Source organism: Euwallacea fornicatus, chromosome 3 (assembly GCF_040115645.1).
Source record: "Euwallacea fornicatus isolate EFF26 chromosome 3, ASM4011564v1, whole genome shotgun sequence".
Lineage (NCBI taxonomy): Eukaryota > Metazoa > Arthropoda > Insecta > Coleoptera > Curculionidae > Euwallacea > Euwallacea fornicatus.
Genome location: NC_089543.1, coordinates 5682633 through 5699302, shown reverse-complemented (window position 1 = coordinate 5699302; position 16670 = coordinate 5682633). Strand labels below are relative to the sequence as shown.

At 37.3% G+C, this 16670-nt stretch overlaps 1 protein-coding gene across 1 annotated transcript in view; it reads left to right on the top strand.

The window, feature by feature from the left end:
* Positions 1 to 16670, top strand: part of LOC136350423 (ras-specific guanine nucleotide-releasing factor 2-like) — a 48276-nt gene that overhangs the window by 11877 nt on the left and 19729 nt on the right. The window contains exons 4-5 of the mRNA XM_066302082.1: positions 9061 to 9261; positions 13225 to 13331. Of these exons, the coding sequence (XP_066158179.1) occupies positions 9061 to 9261; positions 13225 to 13331 (308 nt within the window). The remainder of the gene's footprint in view (positions 1 to 9060; positions 9262 to 13224; positions 13332 to 16670) is intronic.

Genomic DNA, 16670 nt, shown 5'->3' with positions numbered 1-16670 from the left:
CAATTTAGTCGAGCCAAAAGCACATAAATTGCAGCGTTTCAAATTCATATTTTAGTAAATGCAAAATGGCCGTGTTTTTCACCTTAGTCTACCTTTAGCTCAGGTTAACGCTGCATTTTAGTCCTTTTAACTCCACGAAGTTTTCCTTTATCAAAAAGCTTCTTTCAAGACTTCTGATTTATAGTAGGAATATCATTTATATTCTGGGAATGGACAGGGGTGCCAGGCTCGCATTACAATACGTACCAAAGAATTCTATATGTGACCTTCCTCCAGGCACGCATGCAAGAAAATTCCTTTTAACATGCAAAATGTAGAAATTAGGAAGTATTAATTAATGCTAATTGCTATCAACAAAATTGAAGATAGTTTCTCCTAGACACACTGTAATTATACCGACATGCAACGTATCATATTAGGCTCTCATGGGTTAAATGTTAGTTGAAAGTTAGGAGTTGCATACTGATCTGTAAAGTTAGTAATTGGAGATTTTGTTAAATGCGGAATTAACGTAGTTGCCTATCTCATTAAATATTGACGGATCCAACGCTAAGTTAACATTTTTGTCAGTTTCTATATTGGTTAATGGTGCTATTTGAGGTATATTTAGCGGTCCTTCAGAGACCCGAGACCCCAGAACCTCAACGGAGGTTGCCGGGGTCAACATTCGATTCACATGTGAGATTTAAAACACCGTAAAAGTTTCGAATTTTCTCGAATCAATCGGTATCGGGAGTAGGGGGCGGGGGAGGGCGTAACTCCGTCTGTTTTAGTTCCCGAGATATGGAATACCATAGATAATGATTGAATCTCTCATAAATTATTTATTACTCGATAGAATGTACAGATCATCAGGAAGCAGTTTGCGTTTTCAATCCTCAAGTTTGCAAATAAGGGGTCAACTTATTAATTCATGTACAGGGCACTCCCACGTGAAGTACGTGACAATGAAAATTCACAAAATTAGGGCGGTAAATCCAGTAATTAATAATCGGACCAAAAACTATTCCAAACGAAATCCTTTGACTATCAGACATCAGTGAAACGAGAATAAAAAGTAGGTTCAGAAGTGGATTAAAAAATTCAAGACCGTATTAAAAATTAAGCTAATTGTGAGTGCCGAGACCTGATAACCTTCTTATAGAGGAAAAAATACTTCTCGTGAAATAAATTCTAGGAAAAATAAAAACTTTTTCGGATCTTTTTGGCATCAGCTGAAATTTTTCAAAGTTGAAAACAGCGTTTTATGAGCTATAAATCTCACACCTTCGACGAAGTTAAGCCGAATTTCCCATGTTTAAAGTTACAGGGAGTGGTTTGTTTTTAGGCCATTAAATTTGAACCCTTCGTATGCGTCTATTTATAGACGACCAATATAATATAGTTTGCTGTAAAAAGGAATTCTGGCACAATTGTAACGTATAAGTAAAGTTCGCTCAAGGCATTACATTAACCCGATTGCGTCATGAAAAGCTCTCAGTTTTACAATCACAGTTGTTCATGGCTTCATAACTGCCAGCAATCGCGAATTCCGAGTAGAGAAAATTATTTTCCGGTTGATTCCTTTTTGATTACTAAACTCAACATACTTACAGCTGGTAGGCGTTTTACTCTCCAGAAACACTTGACTTTGAGTGGGAGTCTCGTATTTTTCGCTATGGGGAATGCATCTCAAAAGCAAACTGTTGAACGATAATAAGGGCACTAAAAGCCATACTAAGTTTCACGGGCTTCCGATACCTACTTACACAGTAAGCCGAGAAGCTTACCTTCGCCTCGTTTAGAAAGAAGCTTTGACCGGTGATTATGCTCAGAACTAATGGAGCTCAAGTGCAATTTAGTCAGGCGCGGGTCGGGGAAATTTGATATTAATAATTTGTAATTATCAGGCATGAACGTGATTACTTAAATTATCGAAGGGGGCCACTGAGTTGCTGGGGTTTGCGCTATTTCTTTTTACGATTTTTAAATTCGAAATAAAAATGAACTGATGATGAGGGCCCCGTTGCGGCACGATACTACTCCACTCAGTCCGTTCCTTAGGGTCATGACATATTATCGGAAACTTAAAAAAAAAAAATGTATGTACAGGGTGTCCGATTTAAATCTGCGATTTAATCGGATTTTTGGATCGAAAGCCGGGTCAATATTTGTAACTGGGCAAAGCAGCGATTAAATCGAAATCGAAATTGTAACGATCCGTTTCAATTATTTAATATTGAAATGAAAAGAATAATTTGTTGAATAATTTTACGCAAAATAACTCGATTGAGTGTCGAAAAAAAACTATTGATTTCCTGTGGACCTTGTTACGAGGTAGAGTCCAACAAGAGGAAATTTAAGGAAATTTGTTTTTGTTATAAAAATATATTTTTTCACTAGATGGAAGCCAGATGGATTGTTGTGAGTTTTAAGCAGAATATGCAAAACTTTTTTAGAAAAAACTTGCAACAATTTCGACTATCTCAAAAATTTGACGTAAATCGAGGGTAACTTTGCAGCAAAGCGTCTAATTAAAAAAATTGTTCGGATAGAAAGATATTCGGTGCGTGAAGGTCTACAACGATCTGAAAAAAAATGCGGGGTTGCCATTTGGGGAAAAAAGTTGCCCTTGACATGACCTTAAAATGACGTTTTGGCTGAAAGTCGCTATTTTCACGACATGTCTCCCTCTTTACTGGAAAACTTTTATTAAATTTTTTTTCATACAACGTGTTGTTTTTGAGTAATATTCATTCACAGCTTTTAATGGGGCACCTCGTATATATATATATATATATAGGTTACCTTTCTCCGGATGAATCGTGTTCCCACGTACCTCCCGTTTTCTGCTCGGAGACCTTGTCATGTGTCATTCTAATTTACATCCTGACGTAGCCACAGCGCAGGATAACAAATTTTCAGTTCGGGAATAATAGCTGTAGGTGCTGTTTTGATGCTGTATGCAAGCATATCATATACATACGTCTAATGTTCATCCAGAACTGTTATTGCAGCAAACATTTTGTTGCGCAATTAATAAAAATGATACACTCTACTGCCTTCACATCCAGGCTTTAATGTGAACACGAAAATTTAATTAACGCTCGAAACTTTTGCACTCACACCTTTTGTTTCCATACAATCCACGTTGATGAATTCTTAGATGGATGATCGATTGCCCGCTCGCGATATGTTTTGAAGTTTGACAAAAAAAAAAAAAAAACTCGATTTCAAGCTTAAATAACAATTGCCTTTAATGGTACTTTTCCAAAAAAAAATCGAAAACAAAAATGAAGCGGTTGTTTATTTTTCAAAAGTAAATTTTACGGAAAGAAGCTCCAGGCATCGAGCAAAACGTCTTCGATAATGTTTTTTTTTTTTTTTTGTTTAAATACGGAGCAACATTAATTAAATCGAAAAAACATTTCATCCGCATCGAAACGACGCATGTCACTGGTATTTTGCCACATTCGTGAGTTGGAAGGCGATGGACATTTCACAATATAATTTTATTGCGATGCTGCCTCCTACTAATCGTATCTCGTAATTCGTAGATACAGCAACGATATTGGATATAGGTAGCTAAAGCAATGAGTAAACATAATTATGCCGGAAAATCCCTTTTAGATTTGTTTACAATTTTGCGAATAAATCATTTAAACGCATTACAATTTTCATTAATTTTCCTTTGCTCAATAGTCGCTAAAAGTGGAAAATGCCATTTGTTGCGAGTTTCAGGCGGGATTTAGATTTGAAAATTAAAAAATTGATAGGACATTTTCCGCAAGTTAAAATGTGGGTATAAATGTACTTGGAATCGCAATCCCTCGAAGTAATGCAATAAATAACGTGAACGAAGGGGATACAAGCACGTACAAAGGAACTACTTACTTTAACAAAAGGGTTTCAGGTCCTTTTTTCAGGTCTTTACGAGATTTAACAAATAACTGCTTCAATTGAAAATTGAATTCAGATTCGTATTAAATTTTGTGAATAAATCATGTCATTTTCATTCACTTTGCATCTATCGATCGCTTCTAAAAATTCTCTTGTTAGTTTAAAATTCGCGAAAGTAAATTGAAAATACCTACAGGGATCTAAAATTTGTTATTTGTTGTTTTTGTGTATTAAAATTATTGTTTTTTTTTTTAATTTCTTTTTTTTTTGTTTTTAACTTATTTTTACGCAATTACGTAGTTCTCCCATTATCTGTGAAGCTTCCGGTAGGTCTATCCAAACGCCGACAATTGCGTTTGAGGAGTTTTGGTTCAAAGGGTTTTTAACCCTCAATTAAGAATGCACCGCAAACCATGGGAGTATGACAGTAACTGACACAGGACAAGTAGATGCCATCCTTAATTAACGTCTTGTAGTTTATTTGTTGCTAGATATTCGAGTCATTTTGAGCAAAAATACTTTTACCGTAATTAACCCTGATTTCTCTAGGGAATCATCTATAATTTACTAAAGCAACCGAACTGTAAGAGACCGCTCATTTCTATCATTAACAGGATTTCATTTATTTTTTTATTTTCAAGCGGAATAAGACTTCCAGGCTGCTTCTCAAAGAATTTTCTTATTAGTCGATTTGAAGCAATCTTTAGAAGCCTTCGCGGTCCGTTTCGATGCCTTCGATGGGTAGTTAAATTATCTCAGGAAGAGCTCGAGGAAAGGTTGGTCAAGGTGTAAAATGTCACCGAATCTTGTTCGGATGCTCAAAAGGTTATTTTATTGAGTCACGTATCTTCTAGAACTTCAAGCATCTGGAAAAGAACATTTACGGAGTTCAGTCTTCCTTCGCTTCGAAGTTTAAGAAAGAAGTGTTATTTCCCGTGACTTTTAATGAAAACTTAACTAAGCTGAGCTCTTAAACGTCGTTTCGGTTAGAAAATGGGAGGTTGTAATGGAAAGAATTATTTGATGAGCAGTGGGAAAAGGATTACCACGATACATGCTTGAAACACAGAAAATAGATACCAATTGCATTTTACGCCTGCACCGCATTAACTAAACATGTAGAATGTCGCCATTAAATTACTCTTAGCTTACTCGAAGGCGAAACGGTGGTAGCAACGCTGCTCCCTAAAACAACAGTTTTTGGTGGGAAGAGAGGGTATGACCTCAGAAAACATATCGTCCCATAGATTCCTATAACCATTTGGCGTGCCTAACTCTGTAGGCTCAAATAAGTGTGTTCCAAGACGGAATTAAATATCTCAAAAACTGAGGGAGCCATCGAAACAACACGTAAATATTTTCGAAGTTTTACGCCCGATATCTCGGTAACGATGCGTTTGCCTCGATGACCCGAATACACGTTCAGTATCAAGATGCGTAGCATCCAAGTTGCTTCGCAAGAAGCAACACCGGGTGACCACCAAAAGTAATAAAATCCTTTGCCGTCTGCAATGTTAACAATTAAATGACAAGAGAGATGCAGAAGTTTGCGACATACAAATTAAAATTTGGAAACTTGGAAAGGGGCTTAAACGGAAGCACAAAGCAGTAAGGAGATTGAAGTCAGGGACTCAGGGCTTCGAAACAAATATTTTCGAGGCGGATGCAGAAAATCTGGAAGTTATTTTCGAATAGGGAGCGACTACTGATAATCCAGGCAAGGGATGTGCGAAGAAGATGGCCAAATTGGTGTCGAACAGAGGAAACTGGGGAAAAGCTTAAAAAAAAGTTGCAAATTCAATGAAAAGAGTAACTGAAACAATTAAAGTTGACCAACAGCTGGAACGCAAAATAAGCAGTCTAGAAAGTAAGAAACTTATGTCCTCTCTGTATTGATTTAACAATTGACGATGGGGAAATAACTAAATAGGAGTGGACTGAGAGCAAATATTTAATTTCGAAGGTTAGTTTAACGTGGATAGTTTTGATTGCAGAATAGGTAGCTTTCAATACGTCAATTTTAATTTGTTACAGACACACCGTATGTCGACTGATTTTCGTATACATTTCTTCAGTGTGTGCGAAATTAAAATTCGTATTTTATTTAAGTAAGATTTTAAGTATTAATTTGTATGTGTGTAACATTAAACACGTTATTATGCCCCCAAGAATAATTTGTCTATTAAATGATACACCCACGAATTTTACTTTATACAATTTTGATTGGTTCTGTTGCACTGACCCGGATTCCCTTTATCCACTCTCAAACTGATATTTGTTGTTATTTAAAATGTTTTATTTATCGAGCGAACATTTTTATTTATTTAATGTTCGGCTGTCTTGAAATAATTCATTAAATTACATAACGGATTTATGCACTTTTCCCTGCCGGAATGACGCAGTAAGCAACGACTCGCTCCACAATTATGTATTTGAAAATGATAAATTCTCCAGTCGAATACCTACGAATTCCATCCATTTTTCCCTACATGTGGGAACGTCGCATCAAATCGAAGTTTCTAATTAATTGATATTGGAGTAGATTTAGACCGCGTTAAACAAATCATAATTAGCAATGGTAAGTTGTTTACCAATCCGAACCATATTCATATGCAACAAGTGCCCTATTTAAATCACGGGAATATATTGAAAGAATGAAATTAATCAATCTATCTGTGGGATCGCTCTCACCGTTTAATTTGTAATCGAGTATCAACATTAAATCTCAATTATCCTGCCTGTTACTGATCTCAATGGGATCCGCACCATTTTATTACAGGCGTAAATTTACTTCGATCATTTAAATGCTACACTCCGTGCCTATGAAATAACGCATTCGTAATTTAATATTATTTCAGTAGATCTCTTTTTAATAAAGGTTTTGAATTTCTCATTCTAATTAAAAACTTTCAGCCCGATTAGGGACAGGAATTCTAAAAATGTTTTTATGGGTTCTCATCATGCCTTAACCAACTTTTAATTTAAATTTAATATTCTTGACGAACAGCAGTTCCTCAGTCAAAGTGTACTTTGAACGTATAAATTAATTTTAATGCAAGTTGCACGTATACGGGGTGGCCCGTTTGAAATCGTCCACCCGAAGTATCTTGATAGACTTGTTTTTCGGAAAATCCCGGGAGACGTCAATTTTACTTTCAAAGGGGACATTTTTAGATCCGTAAATTCGTAGGTGTACAGTCGTCCTCCTAAACGGGGTGGGAACTCCTTCAATAATCTTAAATGGCACGGGGGGGTCCGGTGGCACATCAAATCAAGGGTGTTTCAATTCTCTTTACAAGTATTCTGACATTTTTTGCTCCGTCTCTAAATATTGTAAAAAACCGTTTGAAGACCTCGGTGAAATATATTGAAAAAAATAAATGCTTAAATAATGCTTCATTTAATTAAGTGTTTAAGTTGCGCCCCGTTTACTTCCATCCAAAATAAAGTCTTTGTTCAGCCTCTTCTCGAACGTTTCGTAGCATTTCGGGAGTTGTTTCACCACATGCCATCATTATTCCGTGGCAAAGATCTTTTAAAGAGGTAAATTTCGTTTTATAAACAACAGTTTTTAAATGATCCCACGAGAAAAAGTCTAATGGTGCTACATCAGGCGATCTTAGGGGCCATTCGATTCCTCGTTTTCTACCTAATAATCTGGCTGCTGAATGTTACCTTAATCTGCTTCAAGACTTCATCCATCCTCACATTGTGAACATCCTTGAAAAGGACCGTCAGATCCCAGAGAATGATACATTTTTTTCAAGAGGACGACGCTTCGTCACACTATAGAGTTCCTGCACGTAACTTTTTGAATCAACATTTTCCCGATCGCTGGATAGATAAAAAAGGTTTCATTGATTGGCCCCCAAGATCGCCAGATTTAGCACCACTAGACTTTTTCTTATGGTGTTATTTAGAAACCGTTGTTTATAAAACTAAATCTACCTCTCTCTTCGCCCCCGAAGAATAATAGCATGTGGTGGAATGACTCCCGAAATGCTCCAAAACGTTACCAAAACCAGACCTACGAATTTCTAATCTGAAAATGTCCTCCTTAAAAGTAAAATTGACGCGTCTCGGGGTTTTCCGAAGAAAAAAATACATTCGAGATACTTCAGGCGGACTGTTTTAAATGGGCCACCTTGTATCTTCGTATAATAATAATATGCTCAACTAACATGAAAGGTAAATTAGTGAAACTAGGCATATCTGCCTCTGTACTCTATGAACTATTCTGCGAATAAAATTAATAGCCGTTAGCACTCAAATTCCCCTTTAGTTTGCACTGACGTCACAGTCAAATAATACGATACTTTGGGTTAAATAATGATAATATACATTTATTTTGATGTTCTTAGTGGACTGTATATCGCAGGTATATTGGACTCTGAAGTCTATTTGACGAGTATTCTTAGGTTAATCGGGGTTAGTATCTCCCTCGAAGTGATGCTAATCTAGCAGTTCCAGGAGGGAGAGGGGGGAAAGGTGATACCGAATGAAGAGAGGAAAGGGGTTTCAGCGAGTAGTAATTGGTAATGATTATCTGTTTGTGAGTCCCACACTTTCAGCCCGTCTCAGATCTCACCATCAATGGCGTTTCCATCGTATCTTTAGATATTATCATGTTTTCTCTTTCATTCAGTTTTCTCGGTTTTGGAAAAGTATATAGCTAAGCACGTGCGGAAATCACAAAGTGCACGACACGGGGAAGTTCTATTATTGGTAGGCGTTTCACAATACGCTCTTTTATACGAATTCTAGAAGAATCTCGTATATTTGCAATTTACTTTCGAGGGCCCTCCCCACTAGGTGGATCGTTCGATTATACCTTGGACCGATATTTTCTATTTCGAATAAGGATTCGATTCCAGCGAAGATTTAAATTATGCGGTCTTGTGGAATAGAATCTCGTTATGAAATGACCTTCCCAGAGAAATTTTATATGGGGATATTTTATTATCCGCTAAAATTATTATTTCCCTTGGTTTCAGCCCAATAGAGCTTTCAAAGGTGGCTTTACGAACAATTAGTTGTTTTACTCCTCATCTAACTAGATCTAAAAAGTTTTCACAGGTTGGGAATTTAGGGCCGGGTGTATTTACAAACTTTCCTTAGATTGAGCTGATGACAACTACTTCATAATTTCATTCGATCTATGAATATGTAAATTTGTTTCAGAACTTGTTATTTTATTACGAAAATAAAGACAAAAAGGACAGACCCTTGGGCATTATCTTCCTGGAAGGCTCCTATGCAGAGAGGGTGATTTATGGCGATAACAGCCTACTACCTCCCACTCCAGAGAGGCTAAAAGAGAAAGACAAAGAGAAGGAGAAGTCGGATAAGCCAGAAAAGGAGAAGGAAAACGTTGATCGAAATGTAAGTGTTTGCTTATCATAATTGTAGCTGTTTTTTGACTAAGTGCGCTGTTGTTATTAAATTCATTGGGGGAGAAATAGAGTCAAATTGAGTGAAATTAGAGCCTTTTAACACATAGCCCAGTTCATTCAGTTGCAATTTTTACTTTCGGAATGAAATTACGAGATTTACACGAGTGTAAATTCAGTATGAAGTGAAATATTTTTATAGGAAAGACGGAGGAACTTAACTCCCCACAGAATATCGTTTGGAGGTTTTTCGGTTAGCATTCATAACAAAAAGTTATCAATCGAAACTTTCCGGCGTAAAACCATATTAATTTAGGAAAATAAAATATTATAATTCTGTGAAATGTTTGTATTTTATAATTTCAGTACCGGCTTTGAAGCGTGGTTTCCTATCCAGAACATTGCACAGAATATTCGTTTTTGTCATTAAATCACATTAAATTACACTCCGGGCGAGAAAAGAACGCCAGTACTAAAGTTTATATGGTTTAATCAAACGGGTATAAACCGTTGAAAGCAAGATGGCACGTTAGTTTTGGAATCGTAGTTACATATTTTTTTAAATATCGTAATCCGAACTCAACCGGACCATAAAGAAATTTTTTTTTGGTTGACCTCCCATTTTTCCCGATCTGCCCCCAACGGATTTTCTACTTGGAAAACGAAGAGTCACGAGCTGGATAAAAACGCCAATTGCACATTGGTCGTTCGACAGTTCACAGTTTTCAGCAAAAGAATCTAAGAGAATATAAAACAGAATAGTCAGGACCGTATTAAAAAATAATTCATTTGCATGGATATTTTAAACGCAAATTGTGACCATTCAAACTGATTATTTGACTGGAATATTTGTTAATTGGTATATTCATGTGGTATACTCTCACGGTGTGCAGGGAAAATAGTTATTATACCCCATGTTTGAAGCCTCTATTCGTTCAAAAACATCAACATTGCCTTTTGTTTAATGGAAAAGTAATGTATCGATGGATTTGGTTTGGATGAAATCGATTTCCGCAGAAATTCCAATATAAGTTTTCCTTGCATCCATTACAGCTACGCCAATGTAATAAATCAAATTCAATTTTAAAGCAAATATGGTGCATTACTTGCATCCCTTATAAACTAGAATCTCGAACCGAATCTTTAATAATATGTATTGGTGTCGTCTTTGTCTGCACCAACACATCTTAAATGTAATACCCTTCAAAGCCCTTTCGAGGCCTATTAGTTGACGAAATTAATTGCCGACGTTGAGTTTAGAGTTTCAGACGAATTTGCTTCAAAGGCTATTTGTGTTAACGCAAAATTTTGAGAGAATTTGGTTTCAAACATTAGCAATATCTTGCAATTGTATTATATTTATGAGGACAATAAGAAGATTCACACCTTCCGAGAATGTCATGATTCAGTGCATCGAGGACGTGCAGTAATACATCAGCCGATTGCAGGATGGAGATCAGCTGTAAGATTCCAAAGATAAAACGAAAAAGTCGAAAAATGCAAACTTCGCTGAAGCAGAAATTTATTTCTATATTACTTCGAATTTATTTCCGTATTGTTTGGGAGCTGGGAATAGTTCAGCCAAGTTTCGTGATAAACATTCTTATTTACACACCGAAAATGCTCCACAAATTAACGTTCATTTGCACAAAGTTTACTAATTATACGTAACTTGAAATTAGGTTGCTTGCTAAAACCTGTTTTTGAATAGAAAAATTAGCTTTTAATTAAAAGTTCTTTAGTTTTCACATACAGGATTTATGGTCTGATTTTGAGTAATATTGACGTCCCCTTGTGATTTTTTTGCTCTGATTAAACCTGACGAGCCACTGAGCTCCGAAATATACGGCGCAAATTTTCGGAGCAGTTCGGTGGTCCCTTAGAGGAACATTGGGTCAATAAATCCTAGCTGGTGATAGTAATTTTAAATTAGTTTGATCGACACTAAAGGGTTAATTGTATTTGTTATATTTAAAAAAATTTTTTTAGTTCAGGTTAGTTCAGAAACCGTACACCCACGGGTAAATTGCAACGTATTACAAAAAAGGGGGTGTGGTTTCGGACAGAATGTTGGAGGTGTGGCTTAAGATGCGCGGGATCGATGCACTTTCGAAGTGTATCAGTCATTTCAGCGAGTGGGGGTTGCATTTTAGCCGGTGTTAGGTTAAGTTTTCCACTAGTGGTAAAGACGATTTGCAAAATCTCTTCAACGCAAATTCTCTCGTCGGTTGCCCGAATGCGAGACCGATAATCGTTATGACGAAATTATCTTCTATCTTTGTGTCTGCTTAATTGAAAATCCCAAGGTCAATATTGCAGGAGTAACGAAATTTAAGTTAAGCAACCGCACTGGCCGGCATCAGCACGAAGTATTAATGGCGTGCCATCTTCGCCTACATAAATGGGGATTTCGGCACTAGTTAAAATTCAAACTATGAACGGGCGCAGTGTCGGAAATATATTTATGTGTAGAAATATTTAATTGATTTTCGTTTAATCCCTTGAGCGCAAATTCCGAAATCCTTGCGATTAAAGATTAAATTACATAATAGCAGGAAAGTGGATTACAGGAGAAGCACGTCATGTCATATTCAAGAAATCTGTGTGTGGAATTAAATTGATGCTTCTATGAAGCCTGAATTGAAATTCTTGCATTACTTGCAAGACAAATTAATCTTCATTGCGTAATAACGTTCCTGTAATTGCTGTGGGTCTCGGGATAAGGGAAAACTTATTGTTATTGACCCTTTGAAGCTCACGTGTCCTTACTGTCGACTGGAATTTATCTCAGATAAACAGATACTCCTGTATTTACTATACAAATATATTACTGTTTGTGAGCTCGTATTCCTCTCACTAAATGCTTGCAAATTTATAAGCCCACCCACTCCCCGGATTCCATGACAATTTAGTGGTATTGTAGTTCTCTGATGTAACAGGCTTACGTGTTGTTGAGATGAATTGCGTCTGAACGTGACTGTCTTTTCCAGCATTACAGCAAACATGAGTACTTCGTGATATATTTTCTCAATAAAAGCACCTCTACGTATAAAATTATTTAACAATCCAGCAAGATCAAGTTAAACTTGCGCGGGCTGCCTTCTGGCGGTTCGTAGAATGCCGAAGATACCTTTTCATGCTTTCAGTATCTTGTATGGTTATAAAGTAAAATAAATTTTAATCATTTTCACACTACCCACCGCGTCGTGTTATAATTTGTTCCTCGGGAAACTTCGAGATAATGACAAAAGTCACACGCGGGGGGGTAGTCATGCTGTTAAAGCAGGCTTAAAGCGCAAGCGTTGGAATTCTCAATGCTTCCTAAAGCGTTTTTAGAAGATGGGACATATATAATAAAACGAAATCTTGTGACGCAAATATTCCTCTGTAATTCTCGATGCTAATACCTCAGATCAGCAATAAATTGAGCCGTAAAATGAGAAAATGCCTGATCAGTTATCCGCTGCATTCGAATGCAATAACATCAACAATTCATACCCGAGTTCGGAGCACAAACGCTCCTGTATAATTCTTGATTCTGATGCGAAGGGGAGCATACAGAGGAGGAAAAATCGGAAGAAACTAAAATAAACAAAATAGCAAGAGCTCGAAAACTTATTAGTTGCACTTGAATGTAACAATAGCAAAGAATTGTGGCATGGAAAAATATGGCTCAAATATCCCTCGGCAGTTGTTGATTTAAAAGGTTTTAACAACATACGCATTGCGATGCTTGTTGTCACTGGGCGAAGCCCTAGGCGCGCGCAGGCGTTCCGCAATTTCCAAACCCTCTCAGGTCTGGTTTCGATCGGCAATATGTTTGAGTACCATAGTATTTTACATGCCTGGTGGTAACACATACGGCTCGCAATTAGACTCAATGAATGCTTCACCTTATAGTACCTTCGATCCGTAACTTGATTACCCGTTCACTTTAACTATGCTTTTGTTTCAGTTTTGCTTTCAAATCAGCTTTGGAAAAGAGTACGTAAGAAAATTCGAGCTTTGCGGTATAGGTGAAACTGAGACCCTGGTGTGGGTACATGAGATAGAAAAAGCGAGGTAAGTAAATATGCCCATTGAGAACTGGAAGCAAATTGCCGAAGTCCCAGGTGGATATTATTGCTTGGAAAAGAGTAAATACGGATGCTGTTTTCCAAACACGCGCATGTAAACTCATAAAACTCCGTTCAAAAACAGTCGAAGAATGGTAGTCTTGGAATGGAGTGTTATTGAAAATTCTTTAATTCCGATTCTGGTTTATATACCTTCGATTAACCCGATAAAATAAAGCGTTGCCCTTATTCGCGGCGCAGCCTAAGAGGGACTTCGAGCTTGGTCTGAAAATTTATGTAATTAATTTTGTATTAGTAATGTGGCCTCTGAACCATTCAGGTTTAGTAAGTTTGAAAAGCAGCACCCTGAGGGACTACTATTCGGAAAGAACGTCTAAATTTCCCTGCTTTATAAACCCATACCCGAGATAAACTACCATAGATTTGAATTTAACTTAGAAATAACTTTTTCCTGGCTTTCCCGATTTGTTGAATATTTAATAACGGTTTTGATAAAATCCTTGAGGTAATTTTTATGTGGCTACCTCGGAAGTTTAAACATATTAATGGAAAGGTAAAAATTTTCGTGGGAGTATTCCCAGCATGGCGAATAAATATTTCTTACACATGGTGATATCGCATTGTTCGGTTTTCTTAATCAAACTAATTTTTTAGGACGTACATGCACTAATAACTGCAGCAGTGCAATTAATATGCTCTCGTTAGCTCACGTTTTTGAATGTAAGTTCGTAAAGTCCATAGATCGGGTGCTTTTTTAGAGCTATTTTGTAGCAAACCTAACGATTCAAAAGTGTTTGCTTAGAATGTTACGGGACATTCATTTTTGATCATTTAAGTTTGCAGTTATTACTCATTTGATGGGCCATAAAATCAGTCGACGTAGCTTTAAATAAAAAAGCTCTTGGAGCGGGATTTTATGGATCTTATGGAGCGGGAAGTCGCTCTTAATTAAAATACTTTAATCAAATGTAGTCATTCTGTTGTCTATATATATATACACGTGCGTCCATACGTTTTGTTTTATACAGCGTGTCGACGCTAAAGACGTCCAGCATGGGGATCTCGTAAACGGTAATACATGCAGACTTGGTTAAATTGGGGAAAAGTTGCGCATTCAAAGGAACAGTTTCACTGTGTGCATGTATTGCTCCTCTATTGTAGTAGGGACAAAACTCTCATTGTACACAGAGAAGAACTCCATTACAAAACAGTGCAATAAAGCAAAACCCCGGGGACACCTGAGTAATGTGTGCGAACTATTAATCCCATAATCTGCAAGATAACTGGGGATCCTTTGTTGGACAGCATTATGTACATTGCAAATATAAAGGGAAATCAATACTAAACCCCTTAGTTGGAAAACAAATGCTTCTTTAAGCCAACCCGAAACAAAGTATTAAACTATAAACGCGACATATTGTCAATAAGGGCCAGAGTACGCTCGATTGGGGCAAGTAATCTCCCCATTTTGAATTACCATTTAAATCTGTTCGGTTAGAATGAAAGCTAATCGGTTTCCAATACGTTTCGCATTTTGAAGCAGTATTTTTCATGCAGTTTTGCTCTGAATGGAGAAGAAAATTTGATTTATTTAAAATCCGATGTATACTTTGATCCCTTTGATGTTGAACACATCCATATAATCAAATATAATAAGGACCTTGAGCGATGTTACATTCTCTGTAATTCGTTCACCCTTTGCCTCATCTCAAATTCCCCTATTTCCGTTGAGGGAAAAGTTTTGCACTTCAAAGTAGAAGATTGGTGAGTTTTCCACAGGTTAGACCGGCTCACGCGATGGGCTATTTTGCCCAAAACCTCCGAGTGTTTGTCATTTTCCCCTAAATATATTGATATATTATATATTGATCCCAATGCAGGTGAGTTGCCATTGGCACAGAAACCTCGATTTCACCACATCGTCGTCTGTGGTATCATCTGAAAATAAAATCGAAGTAGTTCTTTCGGAGCATTAATTTCCTTGAAGTGACCATCGGACAGCTCAATTAGAACTGTGCGAGAGTTCAATTATTTGCGGTTTATTAGGTGGCGCGTTATATCCTCGCTTAATATTGGGATTAAAGGAGGAAACAGTCGGAAACAGCCATAGAAACGACACACTAGTACTTTGAGGCCGTCCCTTTGCGGTTCTTGTCTGGGTAAATCTGACCCACGTAACCAAAGAATTTCGGAAATTGTAATGGGACTATTAAGTTTGACTTCAAAGAGTCAATTGACCGTCTTGAGAAGCCCGGGTTAAACGCGCAGCGCGCGCATGTTTTGCTAAGAGAAACGGCGCCTCAGTCCGGGCGCAGAACTGCACTTCGCTGCAACCTCTAACGCTCAATTCCGGTTCGCTCCCTTAAAAATAGTATTTAACATGTTCCAGTAGGTTAGTAAAAACACATTTCTTTCGATTTTTAACGAATTCATGCGGAACTCAATATAACATAGATATAGTGGTCAGCAGGTACAAAATAAAATCGTGAAAACTAACTCCTGGGGCGAGAATTGCAGGTAAAATGGGAATTGAGGGCACGTAAAATCGAAACTACGGACACGTAATGAAAAAAGTACAGGAATGCGGAATATAAACTACGGGCACGAGTTGAGTTAACAAGATTGATTTACAGAAAGGAAGCCTGGAGGGTGCAAAGCACTGTGACGGACTTAGAAAAGGAGGGAGTCGATGGATGCAGACGAAAATCGGGATAAGTGAAAATTGCGAGCACGTGGGGCTTCTAGTCAGCTTTTTAGTCTTCGGGGATTCAAGGAACACTTATCACTGGCATCCTTTACTAGGGCCACGCAAACACTGTCGTCAGAGAGTTAAGAGGCCTCTTCAGTGTAAATCAAGGGCACGATTTTTATATGAGCATCTGAACTCGATTTTAGCCTCCGAATCGATAAGCTTCGGACAATAATTAAAAAGGGAAAAATTCAGTTAAAACTACACCAAGATCCCAACCTGTGATGGTATTCGGCATTCTTGGGTTTTGGTCTTCCATTGTCCGGTTTTAATTGAAATGGACCAGTCTCACCCAGTTTGTGGTAAAGTCGATGTATAGCTGCGTTCATGCCCCAGCAATATATGACAAACCATTACTATGTGTGGACTTTGGACGAACCTGTCACAGGATATCCACGTGCCCTTTCGTCATTCCCTTCTATTCCGCCCCATTTACATCGATAGAAAATCTGTCTTGATGGTGCATTGCGTTGTTAAACATGATTTTTATTGGACTAAAATTGCCGAGTAAGTTTGTTTCAATGTCTTGCTCTAAGAGTTTCGCCTCTATTGTATGATCTTGTACATAAAATAATA